Source organism: Plasmopara halstedii, assembly GCF_900000015.1.
Source record: "Plasmopara halstedii genome assembly, contig: Scaffold_2935, whole genome shotgun sequence".
NCBI lineage: Eukaryota > Oomycota > Peronosporomycetes > Peronosporales > Peronosporaceae > Plasmopara > Plasmopara halstedii.
The window spans coordinates 13,115-26,079 of record NW_020189840.1 but is presented as its reverse complement, the minus strand read 5'-3'; the positions used below and the strand labels follow the sequence as shown (position 1 = coordinate 26,079).

The 12,965-nt window shown below is 45.1% G+C and overlaps 1 protein-coding gene across 1 annotated transcript; it reads left to right on the top strand.

Moving 5' to 3' along the window:
• Positions 1-3,634: 3,634 nt before the first annotated feature.
• Positions 3,635-5,953, top strand: PHALS_06089 (conserved hypothetical protein; the record flags this gene model as incomplete). Its single annotated transcript, XM_024719316.1, has 1 exon — positions 3,635-5,953. The coding sequence occupies one exon, from the start codon at positions 3,635-3,637 to the stop codon at positions 5,951-5,953; it is 2,319 nt and encodes a 772-aa protein (XP_024584627.1).
• Positions 5,954-12,965: the final 7,012 nt, after the last annotated feature.

The following is a 12,965-nucleotide window of genomic DNA, read 5'->3' as shown; positions in this document are numbered from 1 at the left end:
GACGGCGATCAACTAAATCTTCATCGCCCACTGCTGACTCTTCTCGATGTGAATGTGGATGCCTTGTGGGTCGACGTCGTCGACAGGGTCTACCCGATATCTTGTGATGCGGCGGACATACCTCGACCCCGAGAACTCGTGGGAGGTTGAGCTGGCACTGCCCAGACGTCGTGGACGCTTATGATCAGAAGGATCAAGACGCTTTGCGTCGTCGGCCCCGCGCTTCTCCGCGGTAGCCCGGAAAGCTGAAGGACCATGAGATGAGCTCAAGCTATAAGCTGCTGAGTCGTAGACTCACCCGTGTGAGAAACCACAGAGCTCACGGGAGCGTGATGAATGATTCCATGTGTCGCAGGGCGACAATACGCAGGAAGTCAGAGTTGCGCCTTGAGTTTGACAAGCTCAAATCTAAGATGGCGCTCAACGCGCACGTCCACATCCTTGTGGCTTCGCTGTAAGGTAGATAGCGTAGAAAGTTTTCGGTGCCGCTGTACCCATCGCTCAAAGAGCTTATCGTCATCTGCAGCGGTTTTGTCAGGGGCGAACACCACAGGGATGGCCCGCATTGCGGGAACAAGAGCACCTCCTTTTTGAGCTCGAAGTCGAGTGCAGTACCGATCCACTGAGATCTCTTGTGGTACCAAAAACCACGCTCGCAGAGCTTTCCGCTGATCAAGCTCAGCTTGTGTAGTGGCCGGAAGCCTGACTACGTAGTGGCCTAACGATCGAGTGATCGCGTCTTTTGCTTCAGTAGCGGGATCCTCCGAGAGGAAACCGTATTCCACGCGAGAGTCTAGGACCGAACGTGGATGCGAGCGCATGAGAGCGGTCTTTTGAGTATCTTCAGCTGCTGCTCCTGTGCCTCGTCGAGGCGATTGGTAACAATACCACTTCCTCCGGGAGTGGAGAGGCCGGGAAACGGACACGGCGTCCGCAAGGTTCGAGCTGGGCTCACATCGCACCGTTGGCGCACCTCCCCCTCCTCGTCCTTCATACTGAGAAAGGAATATCCGACTCGGAGTCGACTTCCTCCAAATTCTCGACGAGAAATTCTGTCGCCCGGGGCGGGCGCGGTGTGTGGCGCTCGGTTGCCGAGGGCTTGGGATATGCTTCCCGTGAAGCCGCAGACGTACTGTCCGGAGATGCACCCCGTGCAGAAGAAGAAGAAGCGCTTTGTCCCCGGGCGCCCTCGGAAACTGCAAGGCTGGGTGTTTTTCGTGTGATAGACACAGGGCTCATTGAGCGGAAGTTGTTCGAGGATGTTATTGAGGACGTTCAACTGTCTCAGAAACGCGAGCCTCTTATGAGGCGACAGTTAAATTTGAGTTGAGGATATTCATAATACGTGGCAGGACTGCCAGTAGTAATGCATATTACTATATCAATTAGGTTTTATCAAATAGGTATTCCTCTATTAATAAGAGAAACCTAAGGTTTAAAATATTGGCGGCTCTGCCGCAACTACAACAATTAACTACAGCTTCAATTTTTAACGGAAGAGCTTACTTGCCTTGGTCAAGGTTTTAAGCACTCTTGGATGTAGCGGATTGCGATCAGCTATCCTCGTACTGGTTCTTGTAAAGAACGTACGATCTGTGACCTTAGCTTAGCTTCCTTTGAGCAAAAAGCTACGACAGCCCTGCTGCAGCATGACAGTTGAATATGAGCAGTAGATGTTCACAATCTTGATGATAAGGAGTGTGGAGGGGTCACACAAGATGACGTAACTTACACAAGATTGCGTGACCACACAATGATGTGGCTGCACTCAAATAAGAAATCAGTACGTGGCTGGAACAGCCAGATATAGACGGCTTTGCCGCAGATAAAGACCAATAATACAGTTTACATTTTAAACGGAAGAGCTAATTAGCATTAGTTGAGGTAGCAGTTACTCTTGGAGTATGCGGATTGCGATCCGCTTCACTCATACTGGTTCTTAGTATGATACGATGGCGGCCGACCTTAACTAAGCTTCCTCTAAGCGAAAGAGCTACAGAAGCCCCGCTGCAATTGTCGTGTTACTTTGCAAAGAGGGAGATATAGCTCAAAGTGTCTGCATTCATGAGCACAATAAGATTAAATTTGTATGCTCCACATAGGAGCGGAACGGAAAGTCTTCGAAGTAACTGAGCCATTAGTTAGCTATGCTATTGGACATTTATATTAATTCAGACTAATATTATATATATGTTTTTTACTATATTTTGTAATAAAACTCTCCTATTTACTTATAGTGCGTGCTGGCAGCCTACGTGGGCCATGGCCATCATCCTTTACGGAGTCCCATCCACGTCACACATATCAATCTTGTGAATAATCACAATTACTTGAAAGTGCAATGCATATTTCGAACACTTGCACACTTGTCATCTGATTGACAACTAGTTCCGCTGAATGCAACAAGGTTGCCTTGTACCTCGCACAGAAGAAGATTTGACGCTTCGAGTGTGCATTAGCAACCAAGAGGTTTGCTGCTTTTTTATATTTCAAGAATACAGTCTAAATTTATTGTTTTTACACTTCCACACTTAAACTAAGGCCGAGGAACAATAGTGACAAATGTATAATGAATGACGTACACCAAAATACGGTACATACATTAGCCTTCTCAACGAGGACGGTTTATGACGAGAATCATGTTCTAGTGGGGGAAGGTGTAACGGGGTATCTACTCATTCTCACTCTTGTTCTTTAGATTCAAAGTGAAGCTCAAGGTTCGGATATGTTTTGGTACCATGTTGGGTAAATGTGGCACTAAGACTGACTACATATGGTCGAATCAAATGAAAAGTTTGACTTTATTATCTTGAAATCCTAATTCTTTAGAATATAAACGACAACATTGATCGGAGTAGCTAAGCGCATCAAGGATCTGGCATAATTCAAGTCAAAATAAGGAGCAACCTTGACCATTGAATCGGCTACTATCATGTGAGTTTTCGAGACAAAAACTGCAGTATATTAAACCATTTCTTCGCCTAATTAATCATATATACAATCACCAACCAACAATATAATCGCATTTACAGACCATGAGGAAGTTGCCCTTACCCTGTTCCTATTGTGCTGGCTTTGACCACTTGGGGTGCTGTAATTCAACTCAATCTGCACTTATGAAACGAGGCATGTCTAACTGTCGAATTGTGCTAATGGATGTTCACTAATTGACCGCTGAGCCTGTTTACAAATTCGATTCACTTTTTCGGTCAATAAATAGAAAAAGTTGAAGTATTTCAAGTTTGAACTAGTCAAATGTCATGAACCTATCGTACATATTACAAGCACTAAAAGAGCCGGCAAACGCCCCGAAACACAACTAAAGCGCAAGCTCAACAGCAATTTGCGGAAAGAGGAATGTCCTGTCTTTACGCATCACAAGGTAGAAGAATCAGTGTGACCCCACCTCCGAGCATGAAACTGGCCCGTAACCTTTCCGATTAATCTACGAGACCACCTACAAATTAGTATTTTTTTTGCTGTCTCACTTGCTATTTTTAACTGGCGACGGCGGGAACTTCCACTAACTCGTCCCTCCCCGTTATTTTCTCGTCAAGCCGCCGCCATATCGACAGACTTCCAAGTTTTAAAATTCTAGTAATTTTCTTCTCGTAATCCTTTAGTCGATTGCTTCATGGAAACAGAAGAAGCGCTGCATAAATCAAGGCCCAACCCCAGCAGCTCTATGAGCGCATACCAGAGCAATGGCGTGTCTTACCATCCATTGTCTAATGGCGTCCCATCTCCTCCTCATTGCCGTTCAGATTCACATCCTGGACCTTTCATGCCCACACTACCGCCTGGTTCGTGCCTCTTGTGCTACAATCCCAACGTCGATGTGATGCTAGAGCCTTGTCATCACCAATTTCACGCTGGGTGTATTGAACGCACACTGACTAAAGACAAGGTTTGTCCTACTTGCTGGATGCCGATTCAAGCGCCACGTCGCTTGATACAACAGCAGTATGCGGTACAAGTGGAAAAGAGCACTCATCAAGACTCTGGGTATATCGTTGATAGCAAGTCACAAGTGCTGGATGGTCCTACTTCAAATGCTGCTGGTGGAGGAACTCCAACTGGTAATGTCACTACTAAACAACAGACAGCTGCAGCTATGCGCAAAGGCAAGTGGACGGCTGAGGAGAGTGCCTACTGTGATCGCTTGATTGAAGAATTTAAAAAAGGGAATTTGCCTTTAGCTGAGGGTACAACACTACGCACCTTTTTGTCCAAACTTCTTAATTGCGACCCGATGCGTATTTCAAAGAAGTATACAGGCGACCAGTGCATTGGCAAGATTATTTTTCGACGACGGGATGACGACGTCTCGACGGACGATATGGAAAGTATTCGCAAAGAACTTGCCGAGTTAGAAAAGACATACTTAGAGCGAGAGCAGTATAATCAGCGACGACGTGAAAAACGACTTGAGTCAGAGCTTTCCAGAGATAAGAATCGTGTAGTAGCTGCTAGATCTATTGGATACGCAGCAAGCGGAAATCCATCGGCTATGACATCGCCACATTCGCAACACCAACATCAACAAGGATATTTAAGCTCTTTGATGACAAAACAGGAGCCTCGTTCGGTTTCATTACAGCAACAGGTTAATCCAGGGTATGGTGTCTCTAGTCGACCTAATGGCATGCCTGTTCAGCCGCCACTTCATCCGCCACAACAGCAAGGCCATACACCTGTGTCTCCTCACGTATATAGTGGTGACCAAATGCTCGGGCCTGTAAGTACGCAAACACAGAGCCAAGGCCAACAGATGCCGTCAGCTCATGTCCCGGAACACAAACCTTTACACTGCGCCACAATCGATGACAACTCGGGCGATGTTTTTCCTCGCGTGTCGTCAATTGACAGCTTCTCTTGTCTCTTCCCTCGAGTGGCAAGTCTTGAAAACTTTCAGCACACGGCGTCTTCCGGATTTGGTTTTTTGCATCCAAATGCTTCGTACGCGATGACAGAAAGTATCAGCACGATGATTAACAGTGGATTCGATCCTCATCATACTGGACTGCCGAAACCGTTGTCTATTAGCGAGGGTTTAAACGCGTATTTCCCTCGAATTCACTCACTAGAGCAATTGTCCAATCTATTGCAGGATCACGGTCCTAGCAGCCCTCGAGGAGCGCAGACCTCGCGGGATTCATCAGATAATATTAACAATAGGCAGCCTGAAGAACATTCCGCTACATCTGGCGTTCGGCGACGGCTCGGTGAGGTCATTGTTAAGGAAGAGCAGCAAGAAGACCCAGATACAGATGGTCAATCCACTTCTGAAATTAACAATACCAATGACAGTAGTATGTCGACGTCGACAAGCTCGGGAGCGACCAAGCGTCTCAGTCCTAGTCACAATGTTGCATCTTCCTTAAGCTCAGGTAATCAAATACAGGCTCCCAAACCTGTGCATAAGATGCCGCGTAGCTCTTCGGGGATTTTTCCACGTGTGCCATCGATGGATGCAATGCCTCGTGTGCCTTCAACAGACAAGATCCCTCGTGTCGCATCGCTAGATAAGCTCCCACGTATTCCGTCAATGGACAAGCTTCATACACTGGGTAATGGTGAGCAGCGCATTCCGAGAGTGCCGTCTACCGACAAGATATCTCGTGTACCGAGTTCAGATATGCTGTCGCGGTTTGGCGCTGGCGACCTCAGCAGTTTCCCATCATTCTCCAACCTCAGCTCGTTATCATCTAGCACTTCGTATGAAAAGTTGAGTTCTCTTAGTGGGTTTAAATCCGGATTCCCGCGAAATTCTTCGATTGAAGATATATTATCCCTGGTTGCGTCATCTGAGTCAACAGGCTTGCCGCTAAATGCGCTTGCAGCAGTAGCTGGCGAGGAGTCATCGCACTATGAACGGAAACGTCGATTAGAAAACCCGCAGCAAGACACTTCGTTGACTGCAGATCACAAAAAGAGTAAATTGTCGGCGTGACAAAGTGGGACATGCTCTGTGTAATCACTTTCAGAGTAGATGATTATAGATGGCTTTTTCGGAAGGGGTCAAGCCTATGTACGGTTCAATGCGGTGATTGATCTCCTGGGAGTCGTTTACATACAACAGTCTCCCTCACTCAACCTCAATGATTCACTTGGCTGCTTCCGACTAGTTACTGTGGCCAGCGATTTGTGTGATTAATCCTTTTAATGTAAGCGCGTGCAATGCTAAACTATACTTTTCTATATGCGTGAAATTTGTCATGTCAGGAATTGCGTATAAAACCCATAATGTACAGAATCAGGTTTTATATAAAAAACACCACCACTAATTTGTGATAACGTGTCATTGTGAACCTAAGACAAATCTTATGTGCGGATTTAGTGACGCATAGTCAGGGCAGTAAAATCAATAATTTAAAAGCACGGGTGGAAATTCGCGATGAGCTTATGGGAATGAACTCAGCGTAATTAAAGTTTGCGATTTAAAGTCGTTCTATGTTTACTTCTTTGTAAGGCCGTAAATGGTCAGACAACGAGCCCGATTGAGACAAATAAATCTCGAAATTGCTGCAATGGCACTTGTAATGGGATAAATACAGTATTATTGTGAGCCATATATACACCTTTCACTTTTGTACAATTGTGCAAGTTTCAAAATTTTACATTTAAAACGGTACGAAATTCGCATCACTGTATTGTGAATGTGCATATTGATAAATACCGAAGGATTCGCGAATGCAAAGCGAATGGTAACTCCTTTATACTTAGTAGCACTTATTGTCACATAAGATTCGCAAGAACTGTGTCTTCTGCGAGGATGGAAAATAAACTCTTTGCGCTCCTAATCCTGGGACCGATAGACTATATTAACAGGCTGATGACTCTCGCGGGTCCAATGAGACGGAAAACTGACAGCCGAAGGACTGGAAGCGGACTAGAGGCACTCACCAGCTATGGAAATGCACTGGGAGAGAGATGGCTACCACCGCGAGGCCGCAAGATTTAGCGCCTAGACCTACGAGGGCCGAGACAAAAAATACTCTTTTTGTAAATGAGAGAAGTTGAGGTGGTCATGGATTGGCCTTAAGACAGGCGAAACGACAGCGCTTCATGCTTACGATCTCCACGCAATAGGTCGCGCGAGAGAATGGGTGTTCATTTGCGATACTTAGGTTGAAAGGCGTTCCCAACGTGTTTCAATTTAATACGACAAAATTTACGGGTGTTCATACAGCCTAACCAATCGTGTCAGGTACGTTCGGAGTTCTTGCCCACCATCAAGAGAGGCGACAACTGCCCAAGTGTGTCTAGAAGTTTGATTTCTAATCGCTGCAATGACGTCCGATCCTCCCTCGGAGGCAGTAAAAAATATATTTACAGGCGGTTCTCGAAAAGGTTCGGCTCGTGCCCAGATCTTCTGCGTTTATTTCATCGAACTCGAAGATGTAGTGGGCGCTGCATCAATTTGAAATACATCGATCATGCGGCTACGGCAAGATGAAGTACCGTAAACGAGGCTGTGCGGCGTGTTATAGGCGGTGGATCTCGGCCATGCTGCCAGGGACACGACGAGTCTCTTTGCAGCTGGAACGCTTTGCGATACCGGCAGATGTTTTTTTGCTGAAGTGCAAAACATATGTGCCTTGCGTGCCCCTTTTGATCTTGAATAGAAGATAGAAAAGGTTGGGCTCCCACCGCAAGGGCAAATACCTTGACGAGAAATATCGAGTCCAAGTAAGCACAGGGCTGCCTACTGGGGGACGACTGGGATTTATTGTCCCTCGTCGAGGCCATGCAGCCCCGCTTCCTTTCGCAACACCTAGATCAAAACAAAAAACTTACTACCGTATAGACTTTTGTATACTATGCGAGAGTAATACAATGTACGAAGAATGCCTATTTCAATGCGCTCATTTACGTCTCCCACTAGATATCATGTTTTATTCAAGCAATTTATCTCCCCCAAGGGCTTTCTCTGGTAATTATAAATATACGAGCGAAGCACATGGAGAACCCAAGGCTAATATACTCTTCCATTTAAAACGTAAACTGGTCAGCCCTAGAAAAACAAGCCCTGTTTCAGAGTTTTTGGATATTACTATCAACGTTTTGAACTCTTTAAGCCGTTAGAAATTCTGATAGTATTCGGAGTATTGTGCAATCTGAACGACACGCTTATGCCGTTTGGAAACTATTACAGCGTGAAAGGTTGTCTACTCCTGGACCTACATTTGAGATAGGAATGCATGATGTGGCTGGAATACCAGAAACTATTGGTTAGCTAAAAGTCATAGTGCTTGGTGCTACGTATTTTACTCGGAGCAGATGTTCTTTGACTCAAATTCAGACCCCGGCTCGCTGCTGGCTATGCCTGTTAGCAATACCATTGCTGTCAACCAAATTTGGATATTTCTATGCCCTGTGTGCAAACCATCGCAACTGTAGCGCCAGCGGCAATGCTTCCTGGCGGATTTAAAATCATTATACGACAAATTGAATATCGTGGTCTGCAGTGTATATCTGCTAAGTCGGGAAAGGTAGACTGTATGTGGTGGGCTTCATGGATGTCTCTGATGCAATGGTAAGGAAGAGTTTTAAGCTGGTGTCTTCTATGCAAGGATGATATGAAGCAGAAGAGATCGAGTGTCGCAGTCTCACGTTCCAGAGCCGTTGGAGTAGAACGGCGATCGTAAAAGGGACAGAACCTGAGACAAGATGTACAAGACTTTGAGGTCATCTAATTGATACGGTCAGTACTGAAAGAAGAGCTGAGCCTGTTAATCGTTTCGTATGAGTCTTTCGTCTGCAAGAAATCGATTAGTATTCTAAAAACGACCACAAAATTTCCCTGACCTTCTTTGAAGAGAGATCACGATGCGGTAACGAGGGATTCAAAATGCGCCTTACTCCCGGACAGGAAAATTTGCCTTGTTTCTCAGGATCAAAAAATTGCAAACGGCATTGACCTTACCCATGAATCCATGTGACGTCGTTAAGTCATTTTTTGCGAGGAGCACAAAGCGTGTTTGGTGAAAAAAAGAAAATCTCCACGCTCAGCTCCAACTTCGTTGTTAGAAAGTCCCAGGCAAGTGGCAAATCATGCTTACTTATAACAAGCTAAATGCATCCACAGTTTCGCTGTAGAAGCGACCTGCATAACAACATGGACGGCTGCACTCGACCTAGATGATATTTATTATCAAGCGCCGATGATAGACAGCGGTACCGTCCTCCTGTGATGAGTACGATAACTGAAATGCTTGGAAGTGGAAATTTGTGCCACAAAAACTGTCTATTGGATCACTGAGGTTCGATCGTCTGTTGACACTATTGTTCAGGTAGCATTGTGGCTACGCGCAAACCTGTTTCGGTGAAAAAATGGTCCGTTTTGTTTGAAGCACGTGAAGGTGAGTTTGAAGAACCACATTTTACACTTACAAGCATTGTGTGAGCGTATGTGCGTAAATTTGCTATTCGCCGGTATAGTTAAGTGTGTCTCTAGTAATAAGCTACAGACAGATTCCGCGAAGTATACTCCTCGTAGGTTGGCTAGTGCCTATGTCCTAGAGCAATTCGGAGAAATGACCTGACCTAGCGCACGACTTGCACAAGTACAGAGCAAACTGTGCCGAAATTGCACGATCCCTAACCAAAACCTTTTAATTACATGTCAAATGATGCTGGAAACATCGAAAAAGGCGATCATCATGGCTGTAAAGGAAAATGAAAAGACTCATGCGTACCGCGATCTGGCTCTATTGATCTTAAATATGAAAGATTTTCACTTCAGTGACACTTCATTCATTGAAATAGACCGAGCTTCAATACAAGCAGATACAAATGGGTACGAACGCACAATCGCGCCCAGTTCTCTTTAGCTCAAAGCTATTGAGAAGATTATCTTGTTCACGACAAAAAGCTACTTGCAATCAAGGATGCAATTGTCAAGTGCGCCTGCTTAGCTCTTAACCATTTGTGATCGTTACAGTCATGCGCCGTTACACACAGCGACATCATTACCACATCTACCACATCCTTCTCAGAGATTAGTATGGTAACCATCCTACTTTGCCGAGTTCATCTTTGAGATATGGTTTAAGCCGTTTCAGCTCAATATGGTTGCGGGTACACTTTCGCATCGCTCCGACTATGAATGTCAAGGTGGTGATAGCGTCAAATGAAAGGCAACACCTCCAACTTACAGATCTGACACAACAGGTTTTGCTGGAAAGCACTAATTTATATGACATTTAGCGTGTAGTAGTTTCTTACGATGAGGATCTCAAATGCATAATACTGTGCAAGGCGCATGACAACACTCTGAGCAGCCACCTTGGAAGGGAAAAGTCATACTGCTTGGTGATCGCTACGTATTGGTGGATCAGCTTGTATAAGTAGGAAAGCATATATGTGCACCCATGTGAGACGTACCAACGGGTTGACCTGTCCGTTCTAATAGAGAGCTGGCAGTCCATGAGCAAAGAATGCTTTTTGGTCTTCCCAAATACGCGTCCAGTTTCCCGGCACGGTGGTCTTTAGCGGACCGTCTTATCAAGAATATTCATTTGCTGTGTCAGTGATAGTGTAGTTTTCTTGACAAAGATTTATGCCAACATGGCTTGCCAATAGCCATTGTATCAGATTATGGTCCGCACTTTTATGTTCGGGCAAACATTACATTGGGTTTCGGCACCAAATTGGATATGTCATCACTGATTATTTTCAAACAGATGATAAGACGGAACACTTCAACGGCGTTGTGGAGGATAATTGACAAAGCACTTGCGCGGATAGAACGCGATACTGGAGCGAAATGCTTTCACTCAGTAGTTTGCATTAAATAGTGCAGTACATACCTCTATGGCCTCAGGCCCATTCACTCAAATTTCTGAGCTGATAACCGTGTTGGCACCACCAAAAAGTGGCTGCGGAGTTTGTGAGAATCAATAAGCCCCAGCTTGCTAATACAGCCCTATTACACCCCTTGAAAAATTAGTGATTATATCGCAATGAGTTTGGACGTCATGTCCATAGTGCGCGAGAGTATGACTGAGAGCCAAGATGAATCAAAGCAACACGCTGACGTCAGAAACAGGTGAACGACTTACTATGTTGTGGGCGACACTGCAAAGAATCTTTGTACAAATGCTGTGCCGGCGGTTTAGCAGTCTTAGCTGCCACCGCGCTCCATCGAAATCGAGCTATACTCTGAACGAACTAAAGACATCTTGTGCTCTGCATGAAGTACTGTAACCATACCACAAACCCGCTGAACGAGTCAATTGGATGTCAACATTGCTATTTCATTCAAGGTAATGTCTCCACTATCCCTCATAGCTAACCTACCCCAAAGCAGCGACGCGGTTCTGAGGTACTAGGGGTTCAACTCACATAGTGCAATTTGATGCTCGGAGAGAGAGAATCTGATATCTGACTCGCCTTAGCCTCGGGTGCGCGCCAAGATCTCCTAGGGAAGTTGACATAACATCACAATCGGGAGAGATCACGAGAGCCAACCATAAATCTGAAGTGACCTCCGTCGGCACTGCTCGATGAGTAAGAAATAGTTTACTTTGCTTGAAACTTCTGATTGGTCGGCTGGTAAATCCGAGCTGAAATCTGTTCCTGATGAACTCACATAGATTTTAGCTCTTATGCTTGTGGTTTTCTAAGACAAATTCGTCCTGGTCTCGTAAACGCTTATAACGTGGTACATTCTCGATATTTATATCTTTTACCAAACAGATAGGGTAGCTCACTAGAGGGTGGCGGCAGAGCTTGCATAGGATAAGACCCCTGCTTGGTAGCTACTACTGCTGTCCCATGGAGACTAGCAAGGGTTTAAATCGCAGGGACTTGTGGTAATGGATTATCACCTCGTCGACCGCGTCGTGATTTTTAGGTTAGGGGTAAAGTACGAGACGTTCTAGGCGGACGTCTTCTTCACTGAAGTGGGCTTGTTTAGCCGTTAGACGGGTTAGGCAGCATATTTTCTTCACCCATAGCATTAACTGAGTCTGATATGCAGTGAAATTAGCTGATAGTACACGTGAAATCTTCTTCATGAATGGCACGGGTTCCCGTCCGCTGATGCTCTAAGCGCATGTGGTATTACCTGTGGATTATAAATGCACCTGCGGGGTAATTTTTTTTACCTTCGTTTTCCTCATGATGTGGCCAAAAGCCCTGCACAAGTTGCTCTGCAACTGTGCGGCGTGCGACTCCAGCGATTCGAGATCGTGGAGTCTCGCCTAAATGATCACGTTTTAGATCAACGTGAGTCTTGCTCTTACAGTAGAGATGCTGATGACGGATGAGCTCTAGCTGTATTTCGGAGATAAGAATGCTGAGCACCATTCGGAACAAGTTCATCGTAACATGTAGATAGTTTTGTGAGCTTTGGATCTGATGCAAATATTCCTGGATATACTTGATTCCAGCGGCAGATTCATCTTTTAACAAGAATAGGTTGACTGTGTGTTATCAATCTTGTTTCTGATGAAAAGAGCACGTGGGCATGTTTGTATCACGAGATCGGTCATGCTATTTATCATCTCATCTCCAACTCTGCGTCTTCTGGATCGGCATCAAGAACCGGAGGCTAAACTGGTACTTCCCAAAATGCGATAGAATCACGTCTATCATAGAGTTAATATTTCTTTATGGTCGACAGCACTAACCTCTTCTTGTAACGGGGTTACACGTACCCTGGTAGCAGGTGTGTGTCACACGAGATGTGCATGGTGTGACTGCACCCAAACAAGAATACGGTTTGTGGCTAGGTAGCCAGTAGTTCTGCATGTATTTGGATTTTACTATATATTTCGTAAAATCTATTAATTTAGAATTAGGCGGCTTTGCCGCAGATAAAAAAATAAAGTCAGATTTTTTAAAAAAAAGTTAGGCGGTTTAGCCGCAGATTAAAATAAATAAAAATCAATTTTGAATTTGAACCGAAATATTTATTAGCCTTGGTTAAGGTACTAACTACTCTTGGAGGTAGCGGT